This window comes from Callospermophilus lateralis, chromosome 7, assembly GCF_048772815.1.
Source record: "Callospermophilus lateralis isolate mCalLat2 chromosome 7, mCalLat2.hap1, whole genome shotgun sequence".
NCBI classification, from domain to species: Eukaryota; Metazoa; Chordata; class Mammalia; order Rodentia; family Sciuridae; genus Callospermophilus; species Callospermophilus lateralis.
Window position 1 is genome coordinate 16,108,303 of NC_135311.1, and position 15,530 is coordinate 16,123,832.

The following is a 15,530-nucleotide window of genomic DNA, read 5'->3' on the forward strand; positions in this document are numbered from 1 at the left end:
ACGATGCTTCAGGTGAGATTTATTCTTTACTTATTTTTTACTTACTTTTTCTTTTCTCTTTCAGTGATTTGCATGGAACCAGGGCTTTATTCATGCTAAGCCAGCACTCTACCATGGAGCCACCACCAAGCATTGATTTGAAATTAACATTAAGACTAAGAGCCTACCCTACTCACAAAGATTTTTGTTGTTTTGTTAGATGATAATTCTAGAGATTGTAAGGGAAGGTAGAACTGGACGCATGGCAATGAAAAAGGAGTTGCTCTCCACTGCCCCTGTTTTTCTCCCCAGATTCCCCATGAAGATGGACCAACATTTCAGTTATGTTGCCCTAAGAAAAGCCTTCTATCCCCAGGCTGGCACTGGGATCACAGCTAACACCTTTCTGCTTTGCCTTCACATTGCCATGGTCTTTATGGGCCACAAGCCCAGGCTCACCGACCTCCCTGTCACCCACTTGGCCCTAACACACATCCTCATGCTCCTCACCATGAGCCTTTTGGTGTCTACAGACATTTGGGAAACACAGGACATTCCAGGTGACTTCAAATGCAAAGTACTTGTCTTCCTGCACAAGGTCATGAGGAGGCTGTCCATCTGCACCACCTGTGTCCTGAGTGTGCTTCAGGCCATCACCATCAGCCCCAGTGGCTCCTGGTTGGCCAACTTCAAACTGAAATCCACAAATCCCATTGTGGGGCTATTTGTTTTCTTATGGGCCCTCACCATGTCCCTCTCTAGCAACCTGCTCCTCTGCACTGTGGCCACACCCAATAAGACCCATCCTGGTCTTCTGTTTCTCACTGACCACTGTTCCTTTCTGCTCATGAGCTACAGACACAGGAGCCTCTTTCTTGCCTTGATGGCATTGAGAGATCTCTTATTTCTGGGTCTTATGGTTCTTTCAAGTGCATACATGATAAATCTTTTGCATAGACATAAAAAGCGAGCCATGTCTCTTCGTACCTCCAGGTTTTCTCCACGAAGATCCCCAGAAGAAAGGGCCACTTACACTATTCTGTTGCTCATCAACTGCTTTGAGGTCTTGTACTGTGTGGACTCCATCTTTTCACTGTTTATAGGCATGACACAGACTGGTGACCCCATCCTGTTGGGTCTTCAAATGCTTGTGGCCAATGGCTATGGCACCATCAGTCCTTTGGTGCTGATAAGTGCTGACACACACATAATAAAAGTTGGGCAAACAAAATGGAGAGAGAAAGTTCAGCTTCTGGCTAAACTGATGTAAAGCTACTTTGCCACTCTCATTAAAACAGTTTTCTTTAGTTCATAAAATTTTCCCTCTGAAGAAAAATTATTAACATAGGAATAATTTGTTTTTGTTAGAACAAAGTAATCTAAATACTTAGAAAATATCTTGGGAATAATGTTCTGTTATATGTACATCTTGTCTTAAGTTATTTACATTAATTGTCACTATACCTGGCCTCCTTAGCATATTATAAACTATTATAGTTTCCTTTTACTTTGGATCTCAGATGTTTACACTGGGTCTATTTTCTTTCTTCCTGCATTGCTGTTCTTAAAGTTTCTTTCGGTGAAATTCTATTAGAGGCACACTGATGCTTTTCTCTTTTTCTTGTCTAATAATATGTGCATGCTTATATCCAAGCTACTCAGGAGACTAAAGCAGGAGAAATACAATTTCAAGGGCACCCAGGGTGTCTTAGTGAGATTCTGTCTCTAAGTAAAAATTAAAAAGGCAGGAGATGGAGCTCAAAGACAAATCACCCAGGTGTTCATTCTCTATGCCAAAACCACCACAACAATTTAAAAAACCCACAAAACACCATGAGACCGCACTTCTTGACCAACAGAAAGGCTGCACTAAAAAAAATAGAAATAATTGTTGGAAACCATGTGAAGAATTTGAAAGCTCTATACACTTACAGTAAGGATATAAAGTGATTCAGTGAGTATTGAAAAGAATATGATGATTGCTAAAATGTGAAAATAAAATTACCATATGACCTACCAATTCCATTCTTAGCTACTTTCCCCAAAGAATTAAAACCAGATATTCAAACACTTGTGCATATATGTTAATAGCAGCACCATCTACACTAGGAAATAGATGAAAATCCAAATTTTCATCAAGAATGGATAAACACATTTGTGTGTGTATATATATATATATATATATATATATATATATATATATATATATCTCCATATCTGAATAAGCACATGTACATATATATATGAACGAATATATAACAATATATAACATCCATATACATGTTTGAATATTACTGTGTCATAACAAATGAAATACTGATACAGAGTACAATGTGAATATATATCTCAAAAATATTAAGCAAAGTAACCAAAATCAGATATGAAAAGTCACATATGCTATAACTACATTTACATAAATATCCAAAGATTGGAAATCACAGAATCAGAAAAGAGAAAGGTGGTTGCCAGTGGCTGAGAGAGCATGAGATGGCGAGCATTTGCTTACCAGATACATGGTTTTCCTCCAGTGATTGAAATGTTTAGAACAAGGTAAATCTGGTAATTCTACCAGAGCATCCTATGAGAATTTAACCTCAAAAAATGTAAGAAAAATTACTGAAGACACAAAAGTCTATTCAACTAAATCTCAAGGAACTATGGAGTTGCTGGCTCCCACAAGAACTCTGCATCTCCAACCTGAAGCATAGAGGGTAATACTAGGTTCCAGAAATCGAGACCCAACTATGTGTCAGGCACTCTCTTTGCTCATTAGTTACTTTGCCCTTATCTTTCGAGTATCTTGAGTTCTGTTTGGAAGAATCCTGATCTTACAGATGAGTGAACTGAGTCTGAGAGATGAGTGATTGTTCCAAGGTCACCTGCCATGTGGACCAAGGCTCTGATGATTAATATGTGTGACTTCCCATCTACTGTATTATATATAACAATATGAAGCCAGTCAGTGGTTGTTTCTAGAAGAAAGAGGAAAAAAGAGAAAGAAATTACACAGGGCTGCCAGAAACCTTCTGGGTGTATATCAATGTTAACTATCTTGATTGTGGTGATTGTTATATTGGTAAGTAGTTATGTCAAAACTTAACAAGATATGCATTAAATATGTATAGTTTAATGTATTTTAGTATTACCTAAATAAGGTTGTTAAAAAATTGAATGAAAAAATATAAATAAATAAGCTCCTTAACAAATAAAAAATAGGGGATATACATTTCGTGAGTAAGCATAGGAAAAGATGCTCAATATTGTATGTCATTAAGGAATTACAAATTAAACACAACTCTAAGAATTTACAATATTTAAAGCCTGACAATATCAAGAGCTGTCAAGGTGGAAGAACAAGAGGAACTCTCATACATTGCTGGTGGAGTCACAGAAATGGACCACCACTCTGGTAGACAGTTTGATGGCTTCTTAAAAATCCAAACATAGAGTTCATATGGCCCAGGAGTCATATTCCTAGCTGTTAAACCAATGGAGTTGAAAGCTTCTATCCACACAAGAACCTACATGTAGATACCCATAGCTTCTCCATTCATGATTGCCAAGAACTGGAAGCAACTAAGATCACCTACAGTAGCTACTTGCCTAATATTAATGAAAACACTGACACATCCACACATTGGAGTGTCATTCAGAAATTCAAAATAGAGGGCTGCGGTTGTGTCTCACCTAGCACGTGTGAGGCCCTGCATGACATTCATAGGTTCTTTTAACACTTATGGAATGCTATATAAGGTAACTGTGGAATGGTATTCTGAAACTAATCTCATTTTGAGGGGTACAGTCATTCCATTCTAATTCTAAAATTAAAAGCACTTATCCCACTTAATGTGCGTTTCAGCGAGGCTGACAAGTAGACTTGGTTGTACTCGACAGTGTCACCTTAAAGCTCCATAAAAGATTCATGGCTGACCTGAACTGCAAAAGTTCAGAACTCACAATTCCACAGGTAGCTATTCATGCTCATGGCTTGTAGAGAGCAAAGGATCCACTCGAGCTGTCCTAAAGTTACCTCAGCCTACAACAGTGTTCCCTGGAAACTTTGGCTAGTTTCCTTTGCTAAAACATCTCCCTAAGCCTAACGTGTTTGGGACTCGCTGGGGTAAGCAAACAGCTTCCCCTGACCCTAACATACATTCTACACCTTCAAGAGGGATGGACGTATGCAACCTCCCCGCAGGTCTCCTAGAGTCCAGGATGCTTGCTTCCTGTGGAACACAATGCGTGACAGGCCAGGATGAAGTAAATTTTTGAAAGTAGTGGTTCTCAAATTAGAGTGAGCATCAGAAACACACGGAAGGTGTACTGAAGCAGAGACAGCACTCAGGGGTCCAGGGCAGGGCCTGGGAAACTGGATTCCAAAGAGTGAAGCAGATACTACCCGACCTTGGACCACACCTAGTGTGGCAATCATCAAGACCCTGACCCCCACACATCTCAGTGTCAGGATGTCCTCCTGTGACCTCAGGAAAGGTTGCATGGGACACTTGTCACAACCAAGTAGCTGGAGGCCAGAAAAGCCTAGTAGTATCTTAAAAGGTCCCATATGTTGGCAGGTAGAGAGTGCCGCACTCCATTCCTGGCTCTGTTCCCACACACCCAGATGACCAGGTATAGCAACTGCATCTTACAAGAGGAATAATAGCAGCACCCTCTCAGAGGATCTGGGGGACTTAAGAAATGTTTGCAAAAAAGCACCACCTAGCCCAGAGTAGGTAGTGTCTGTTAATCAGAAGAACGTCAGTCACGGCAGGAAAATCCCAGTGAATTTTCTGTCTTCTCCCACTGCTGAAATCTTTACAAAAGCATATTCTGGCAGCTAATGAAGAGAAAGAAGGCTAAAAATTCAGAAAACTGCAGCAAGAGGGGAAGTATATAAGTGGATTGTCTAATTGAAAGTATCTAATTGTAAAAAAACAACAACAACAAAAACCACCAACCCACAATCAAAGTAAGTTAATTATGCTGGTTTGAGATAGTGTTTAAATGTTAAATATGGTGATCTTTGAACACATTCCCTTCCTCATCCTACCAACCATTTTAATGCTGGTTAAATTTATCATCAAAAGAAGGAGAAAAAAATAATTCATCCACTCAAATACATATGAATTACACCTAAAAAATTTAGCTCAGATAGCCCCAATCTTATAGAGTACCACAGTGGGGAAATTTCAAATGTGATCTTTAAAAAGGATGTATAATATTGATTAGTAGAAACACCCACACAATGAGAAATGAACACACATGTCCACATGTGTGTTTAGTTGTTGCCCTGTACAGCTGAGCCAACGAACTGCCTCTCGGAATTCAAAAACGAACCTGTAACAATTCATACATGTCCGTGTTGGGAGCATGATAGGGCAAATCTCTTGTTGCCAAGTGTTGGTTTCCACATGAACCCAAAAGACTGATGGGAGAGGCAGGACTCTCCCCAGCCGGTTATGTGATTCCCGTTAGATGTGCTCTGGATGGCTCTGGAGACAGGACAGCATCTCTGAGACAGGTCGGCCTTCGTAGCAGATCTGATACACGGCAGTAAACCATGGAAACTTATCCATGAGTCCCTTCTGTTTGAGGATGCGGTATACTTCAGCAGAAGTCTGAGGTCCTTGGAGCTTCTGCCCATTCAGCATCTCCTTCTCCAGTTCTTCAATGGTCTTCCCGGTTCTGGCGAATACCTCTGCCACCCTGCGATTCCGCCCTCCGTAGCAGGTGGTTATGAGGTCGGCCACCCCGCAGCTCTCCAGGAAGGTGGCTGTGGACACCTGGCCCTTGCAGATAGGAATGAGGAACTTAACTAAGGCTTATTCATTCAACAACTATTAATCAGAACTAACTTGGTGCTAACTATTGCCCTAAGCCCTGGAAATTTACTAGAGAATGAATCAAACAAGACCTCTGCTTTCCTGGAGTTACTTTCTCATTGTGGGAGGAAATCAGGATGACAGTTTGATTAAGGTACTTTGAAAAACACAATGGTTAGATAGGGAGAGCGAGAAACAGAAAACTGTTGTTCTTGGGCCTCCCTTATTCTCCTTTGCCTTCCTGAGAGTGATACTGACTAGTAGGGCATCTACAAGCACTCAAACTCCAAACTGAAAACACCTCTCATAGTTGACTGGATTGCTATCTGGTATGCCAATCAAACCCAGGAGTGCAGCCCTAGCACTCAAGCTAGGCAAACATGATTCAGAGAGCCATGGAACTATAAGTCTACAAGACTGGATTCGTTCTGAAATCCACCTGTGTCAAGTATGCCCTCACTGAGCACCCACTGTGTGCAAGAATCCTGTGGCAGGTACCAGGGCTACCAAGATGTGCTTATGTTCTCCAGGAACTCACAAAACCCTGGGCAAGGCAGAAACATATGGTGACACTTTCAAAGCAATGCATGTGCTAAAATGGAGGCAGGAATGGAGTTCACTGGGAACTCAGAAGAGAAACAAATAGTCTAGTCTTGGAAGTCTGAAAGATTTCCTTCTAGAAAGGGTGCCTGCTGCAATAGTTTGTGCTCTGTAAGGCCACCAGGAGCAGAGTGCTAGTTTGGTGCTAAAGAGCTAGTTCTGAGGTTAAGCATACAATTCAAGCTCTGGCTTAAACAGCCTCACTTAATATATTACATTACCCAACCAGCAAAAGCATTCATTTTCTCATCTGTAAAACAGGGATGATAGAGAACATATGTTCACAAGGAGAATTAAATTAAAATATTTCTAGTACTTAGCTCTTAGTCAATTCTTTTCATGACCAACTAACAGCAAATCAATTCAATTGGACAAATGATTAATACACTAAATTTGCCAAAGTTACCAAGTAGCTTAATTAGAACACTCAACTTTGAGTTTTGATTGTAAGATATGTTTTTCTATTAACCAAATTTAGCTTGATAATGCCAAACAGCAAATTAATCTTGTGTAATACTACCTTTTAAAAAGTGACACATGCAAAACACTGGGTTCAACCTTCAGCACTACAAAGGGGGGTGGGGGGGAGATGGCAAAGCAGAAATAAGTGTAATTAATTTTTTTCTATGTGAAGTGATATTTTCCAACCAAATATTAAGAATTTCATGTCAAACAAATTTGCTTCAGTTTTTTTCTCATTTCTTTCTGATAATCATGAATTTCTTTCTATTCTTTGAAATGTAAACTTTTTTATGATTTTCATCAGTTTTTTTTCATGGTATATCAGGTTTAAATTTAAATTTATTAATTTTAAAATTGAATTTAGTTGTAATTCAGCTTTAAACAAGGCAAATTTTAATGCAAAACATCCCAAAGAAATCTGAAATCTCAATTAAGTTTAAAAGCATATTAGAGGAATCAGGATTAGCTGAAATAATTCTTTCCTGAAAAATTTAGCTCTAACAAGTTTCATTTGGAATATGTGAATAAGTAACAGTTTGCATAAACATTTGACATAAAAATGTGTTCAACAGTTCAAAGATGAGAAAGTTCATTTCCTCAGAACTAACTAGTATAATGAATCACATTATCAGTACTTCATTTCTGATATACATTAACCATAAATAGAAACTTTAAAGGAAACAATCAACAAAACCAGCTTCATAAGAGCCCAAGATTGTTAAGTGATAATCAAAAAGTTGAACGAAGATTGTAATCAAAGCATTGACCATATTCCAAAGAAAGAAAGAAAGAAAGAAAGAAAGAAAGAAAGAAAGAAGCCTCCATGTAACGATTTTACAATCCAGATAATGGATACATGGGAATTTACAGTATAATTCCCCAGGGATGGAAAAATTTCAAGACTGAACCCAGGACCTCACACTCTAGGTAAGCACTACTATGCTCTACCACTGAGCCTTACTCCACAGCCCTGTATAATGTTTATATAAGTTTGAAAATTCTAAATATGCAGGTTGGGGGTGGAAGTTGAAAGCATATTCCTATCAGTAACAACCAAAACTAAACATTGCCTAAAGCTATGAATTTTTTTGGTAAAAGCTACTGAAACTCTTTTGTTTTAATGAATATCCAAACTGACTAATGTTGGCCAGTGTTTCATTCTGGAAAACTAATTTGATAAATCAGTTTCCATAAATTAATTCCTGGATATTAAGCCTCAAAGAAGAGAATGCAGTCCTGGCAGAAAACAAACAAACAAATCCACAACAACAGAAAATAGAGGTAAGAAAGAGGAAGCAACAGAATTTAGCTGGAGAGGGAGAGGGAATATGGAGTTTGGCAGGGCCCAGTCCTAGGGCAGTTATAGCCATGGTAGGGTTTTATAATACTTGTATTGTGAGGGTTTTTTCCTGATTGTAAGCATAATGTGATATAGTTAAATTTGGACTAAGGAGACAATCTAAATAAAGAAAATGAAAACTATAATCCTGTCACTCACATTTTTATGGGACATGCTTTACATTTTCTCCTGAAAGGTTGAAAGTCTTGATATGATGACCATAAGGTGACTGCCTGATCCCATTCAAGGACCTTTCCAGATAGTACCTTTCTCCACCCTGGAACACCTACCAGTATTGACCATTATTCTTTTTTTAAATTTTATTTATTTATTCTAAATAAATTTCTAATTTATTATACATGAAAGAAGAATGGATTTCAATTTATAGCACACATATAGAGCACAGTTTTCCATGTCTCTGGTTGTATAAAAAGAAGAGTCACACCATTCGTGTCTTCATACATGTACTTAGGGTAATGATGTACATCTCATTCCACCATCTTTCCTACCCGCATGCCCTATCTGAAGTTTCTCCATTTTTACCATGCTCCTCCCCAAACCCCCATTATGGATCAGCATCCACATATCAGAGAAAATATTTGGCCTTTGATTTTGAGGGTTGATTTGCTTTACTTAGTATGATATTCTTATCTTTAAAAAAAAAGGAACTTCCACTAAAGAAATTACAGTAGTCCCTTTTATCCACATGGGGTAGGTTCCAAGACACCAGCAGATGCCTGAAAACACACTGAACCCTCTATCTATTGCTTTTTCTATGCATAGGTGTGTTCCTATGATAAAGTTTGTAAATTAGGCACAGTAAGAGACTAACAGCAATAATTAATAATAAAATATGACAGTTACAGCAATATGCTATATATGCAAATGTTCTCTCCCTCTCTCTCTGTCTCTCTCTCTCTCATTGAATGGAACTTTAGTTAACTGAAACAGCAGACATTAAAATGCTGGATAAGAGGGTTTTGTGATTGTTAGAAAATATGAACAGGAGATAAATAAATAAATGTGTGTATGTAAATTTTTACTAGACAGATATCATTTTCAGCGCTTTAATGTGTATCCTAGACTTATCTTCTGTCATTACTACTCTTCTCATACAGCATATTCTAGTTTGTAAGTTTTCTGCCTAGCACTACATATAGTTCATCGATGTTATAAATGTTCATCTACATCATTTGATGTAGATGAGTGGTACAGAATATTGCATCATGTGAGCAATGTCTAAACTGCATTCCAAATGTGCATCACAGTCACCAACCAATCACAGTGGATGCTGGCTAGTGCTCTCATACACTGTCATTGACTGGGGCTTCACTGAGCCAATTGGACTGTGCTGACTTTTACTTTGTTTTCATTTGTTCCCAACCAGCTGCAAGGATGAAGTGAGTATCTTGTACACTAAACCTTTGTGCACAGCATGATAATTTTCTAAGGAGATGTTTTAATAAGTTTAATAATAAGGTTTTAATAAGTTTAATAATTCTTGAAGGAATTTCCATGTTTTGACTTTTATAATATATTCAACCAAATTGTTCTAAAAGGTCTTATTATTTACATTCACTTTGGTAGGAAACAGAGTCCATTTTCCACACTCTCTGAGAATACTACCATCAATAATCTAAGTTCAAATAACATTTCACTAATTCTGTTTGCATTTCTTCTATTACTATTGAGATAAAATTTTTCATGTTTCTTGGTCATTTTTGTTCATCTGTGTGGACTGTCTGTTGGTATTCTTTCTCCTTTTGTCCACCAAGTGTCTTTTTCTCTTATTTACTTGCAAGAAGTGTGTCTATTGAGAGCATTGTCTTCATTAAAGCTGCAAACCTTTTTTATAAATTTGTGTTTTCTCTTTTTTCTATAACTTTGTCTTTTAGATTCTTAAAATGTTATATTGTTAATATTTCAGTATTTTTAAATTCTCTTTTTGTTTGAATGCATATATATAATATATAATATATATTATATATAGTATTACAATATATATATAGTGCATCCAATTTTTCTTTTCACGTTCTTTTTTCATTCTCTTTATCTAAATCTTGGTTCCACTGAAAATTTATGTCAGTAGGAGATTCAATGCAGGGATCTAATCTTCTTTGAAATGGTGAGCTTAGTGGTCAAACAACATTTATTGAAAATATTCTCTTTGCCTCCTGATTTTAATTGACACTTTTGTGTTATATTTTACATATGTTTGCAGCTGGATATATTTCTGCTATTTTAATTCTATTTCTATGTTAATTCTTCCTGCAATCATGTATTTTTATTATTCTGCAATGACTTTTAATAACTTGTTGAATATTTGCCTTTCTATTATTATGCTCTTTGAAATTTTTATTGGCTAACTGGCCATCCTTAAACATTTATTCTTCTACATAAACATTCAATATTCCTTTTGTCAAACTTTTTTAAAAAATTTTTGTTTAGATTTTTCTTGGAATTATGTTACATTTATGTTATTCTGGTAATAATGGGCATCCTTAAAATAATAGGAAATTAGTGTGTTTTGACATTTGTTGAATGTGTTTTTCATGTTCTTCAGTCATATTTTATAGTTCACTCCATAAAGATCAAGCAATTAACTTGTCCAGTTAATTTGAAGCTGTTTGTCATTATTGCACATTGTGACAGAGCTCTCCTCCTCTGCCCTGCCCTCACTATCCTGTTCTGAACTTTTATGGGTTTTATAACTGGCCATCTTGTGGCGCTCACTCACTATTGATACTTTTTCAGATGATACTTTTGAATATTCCAGGTAGTACAATGATAACTTTGTGCCCTGCTCAATATTCATATTTTTTGTCTTGTCCTGAGCATGGTTCAGGAATTCACAATGTGGGGACACCATTTAACCTGCCTCACTATCCCTGAATCTGCTGGGCCAGCAGCACCCTTGTTTTCCTTCTCTCTCTCCTTAGTTTCGGATTATCAGGACTGGGACTCTTAGTAAAATTAATTGGGACACTTTTAAACATTTTTATAGCCTGAAGCCAATTAAATTATATATAAAGTGCCTCTTACCTTAATGTGTGACTAAATTTGTCCATCCACCCCCCAAACATCTGAACCTCTATCTTATGGAAGTGGTGGGGTGTTCTTTATCAGTTTCTTCCATGGCTTTTAGTCTCATCAGATTTTTCTATCTCTTCTTGAGCAGGTTGCTTTGGCTTATTTTATTTTCATAAATTTAAACAAGTATGCTTTTTTAATTTAATTTAATTTTATTTTTCGGTACTGAGGATTGAACCTAGGGGCACTTAACCATTGAGCCACATCCCCACCCCTTTTTTATATTTTATTTAGAGACAGGGTCTTGTTAAGTTACTTAAGGCCTTGATAATTTGCTGAGGCTGGCTTTGAACTCACAATCCTCCTGCCTCAGCCTCTGAAGCCACTGGGTTCTTATGACTTTAATCTTCTTCCATCTCTATGTTTCTTAATTCTAGCATTATTTATTTGTATTTTCTTTTTTCACATGTAAACTTGCTAGAGGCTTGCCTCTTTTATTTATTTATTGCTTTGTTTTGTTTTGGTACCAGGGATTAAGCTCAGGGATACTGAGCTTAGGTCCTCACTAAATTGCTTAGGTCCTCAGTAAATTGTTGAGACTGGCTTTGATCCTGCCTCAGCCTCCTGATTCGCTGGGATTACAGGTGTGCACCTCTACCCCCTGCCTTTAATGGTCTTTTAAAAGAGCTAGCTCTTGGATTTCTTATCAATTCTATTATATCCTACTTTCTAATTTACTTATGTCTGCTTTTATCTTTCACTTTCTGTTTCTACTGTGGATTATATTTTGTCTCCATTTTTTAGTCAAGTTTTCAGTGTTTCTTTTTTATCCTTCATTTTTATTCAGTTACAAAACCATTTAAACTTTGTCTCCTCTCTGATAAGTGATCAGAAAGAAGGATGCACAGAGAGGACACTGTAGCTAGGACAGCGGGCTCAGAAATAGACATCAATACTGCACTTCTCTGCTGGGCACCTAGCTCTGCCTCTCGGTGGTAGCTCTTCAGATGGTGCCATTATGTACATCACCTCTTTCCTACTTTGCTTCCTACTAAATGTTAACCAGAGAGCCGAAGTGGCCCAGGGCTGCATGCCATCTTTGGCAGTCATGAAAACAAAGGCCCTTCCAACTTTATTGCTTTTTCTGAAGCAGTTTTGTCTCATTTGCAAGACCCTGGGGCCTAACTGGCACTTACTGGGAATTGCATTGTTCAGCCTGAGAATGTGACCACTTATGTGACTATACTGAGTGTTTCTGACACCCTGGCACAGGGGTCACCCTGCCCTGCCCTGCCCTGCTCTACCCCATTCTACCCCAATCCCCTCAGCCATCTCTCATTTCCTCCTGGCTCTGCGGGATTCATAGAAGGAGGTCTGTGGTACAGAGCATTAAGAAGATGTAAGGGAGCATGTGAATGGATTTTATTAAAATATTAAACTGTTGAGGAGGAGGGAAGAATGTACAGTGTGAAACACTCTTCAGTCAGACCAGGCTAAATCTACCTGTGACATCTCAAAAGGATCATTCTCAAGGCATCCTAGGGCTTCTGCAGAGAACCTTAAGAAACCCCTGATTTAATCCATGACTTCTAATGGAATTCCATGCAGGACAGTGTCAATATCCATTGGCCTTTTGCATATGGTGACCAGCAGAGAGGAAATCCAAAATTGGGGGATGGAAGGAGGTGGGAGTCTGCCCATGCCTGATTGCACAACTTTCCTTCTTTATGGAATGCAGATCTTCACTTCTAATCAATTCCTTGCAGGATCTTAGTCCCTGTGTTTCATTCCTGAAATGATTAGCACTGAAAACAAGTTTACTGAGCTTTTGCTATGTCCCAGATATTATGCTTAAGTATTCTTTTTTAATAGATTTATTGGGACAGAATTTACATACCATAAAACTGATTCATTAAATATATACAATTCAAAGATTTTCAGAACATTTATAGGATTGGGCAGCCATTACTAAAATCCAGTTTTAGAATGTTCCATCATCTTAAAAAACTCCTTCAAATCTGTTTGTAGACAGTTCTCTAACCCATGTTCAGCTCCAGACAATCATTGATTTGCCTTCTGTCTCTATAAATTAGTCTTTTCTAGAAATTTCATATAAGTTGAATCATATAGCATACATTCTTTTGTATCTGGTTTTGTTCCCTTGGTACAGTATTTTTGAGATTCATCTATGTGATAGCATGTATCAGTATTCCATTCTTTTTATTGTTGAATAGTATTCCACTGTATGGATATAACATATTTTGTGTATCTATTGACAAGATGATGGACATTTAGGTCACTGTAGCTTTTTAGTTATCATGAATAATGTTGATGTGAATGTTCACCTACAAATATTTATGTGAACATGTGTTTTTCTTTTAGATAAATATTTAGGAGTGAAATCATTAGGGTGCTTAATAAACTTATTTTTAACTTTTAAAGAAACTAATGAACTGTTTTCCTGAGGGACAACACCATTCCCACAAACGATATAAAGATTCTAGTCTCTCCATATTCTTGCTAATGCTTGGTGTTGTCTACCTTTTTTATTGTAGCCAGTCACATGGGCATATAGAGTCATCTTTTTGGGTGTGGTTTTCTATGTCTTCTGCCCCAACCCTCATCAACACTATGAGTCAGGATAGGCTAGGTTATGCTGTGGTAACAAGCAACCTCCAAGCCTCAGTGACTTCAAACCACAAAGGTTATTTCTCACACATGCTACATGACTAGTGATGACTAGAAATGGTGAGGAGAAGGAGTGCTCATCAGTGGCACCCAGGGACCCAGGCTGATGGGAAGTCCTGGAGGAGGAAAAGGCAGACTGCTGTGGTTTTACCATCCCTGCCAATGCTCATGGTGAAATATAATTGCCATTGTAACAGAGGTAGCACATTTGAGAGGTGGGATCTTTAGGAGATGATTAGGACAAAAAGGCACCACCCTTGCCAATGGATTAAGCCTTTTATTGCAGGAGTGAGTTCATTATTAGTGGACTCTTGGTGAAAGGATGAGTTCTGCCTGCTTTATCTACTTGCCTTTCTTCCATGTTACAATGCAGCACAAAGGCTCTGGCCAGACACTGGTGCCATGCTCTTCCCAGTCTCCAGAACTGTGAGAAAATCTTTTTTCTTATAATTTACCTAGTGTGTAATATTCTGTTATAGCAACAGAACATGGGCTAAGACACAGACCACACCAATTCTCAAAGCTTCTTCCTGGCAGTGACAAAGCCACTTTCATTCCTATTTCATTAGCTGGCATTTCTCACAGTCACCGTTAACTTCAAAAGTGGACAAAAACAGCTGGGCCTATGGCTCAGTGGTAGTGTGCTTGCCTGGCATGTGTGAGGCACTAGGTTCAATTCTCAGCATGTAAAAATAAATAAATAAAATAAAAGTCTACCAACAATTAATTTTTTTTAAAAAAAAAAGTGAGTGAAATAGAGAATCATTAATTTATCAAGAGGGAAAAGTGAACTGGAATACTTGTGAAAAGCTAATGCATTTCATAAATGCTCATGAAGACAGTCTCAGCTTTTTACAGAACTAGGAAGCCAAAGATCAGAGCTGAAGGGCCTTGAGGAGGAAACACTGCTAATAATTCAAGTGGAAGCAACTCACCACTCAAGCCTGTGTGTGTGTGTGTGTGTGTGTGTGTGTGTGTGTGTTTTTGTGGGCATACCAGGGATTGAACTCAGGGCATATGGCCACTGAGCTACAACCCCAGCCCTATTTTCTATTTTATTTAGAGACAGTGTCTCCCCGAGTTGCTTAGCACCTGGCTGTTGCTGAGGCTGGCTTTGAAGTCATGATCCTCCTGCCTCAGTCTCCCAAGCTGCTGGGATTACAGGTGTTATCCATGTTGCTTGCATTCTTATTAACTACATTGACACTTTCACTGAGATACTCTTTGCTACAGAGTTTTGAAACATCCCCACTGAGGAGTAGGATACACACACACACACACACACACACACACACACACAGGAAAAACTTTGGCACATGGCTTTAGGGTCCATGTAATCATCTCCATAGAGATATAGAAGACCCCTGGTCCTGTCACTTTATATCTTTTTACTACCCATCCCTACTTACACAGAACTTTTGCTCTCATAAAACTCCAGACTAAATTCCAAACAGAGAAAACTCTGCGTTCTTGAAGTGGGTCAAATAAATTTCTTAATTAAAAGCTGACAAAGACCAGGAGAGGGACTTTATTGTAAATAGGGAAGAGAGCACATAACTTCAAGCTGATATGGTGCCCTAAGGAGAGTACAGCCATGGATTTCCAGGTCC

The 15,530-nt window shown here is 38.1% G+C and overlaps 1 protein-coding gene across 1 annotated transcript; it reads left to right on the top strand.

The window, feature by feature from the left end:
- The first annotated feature begins 241 nt into the window (after window positions 1-241).
- On the top strand, window positions 242-1,249 carry LOC143404067 (putative vomeronasal receptor-like protein 4). The gene has a single exon (XM_076862418.1). The coding sequence runs from the start codon at window positions 242-244 to the stop codon at window positions 1,247-1,249; it is 1,008 nt and encodes a 335-aa protein (XP_076718533.1).
- Window positions 1,250-15,530: the final 14,281 nt, after the last annotated feature.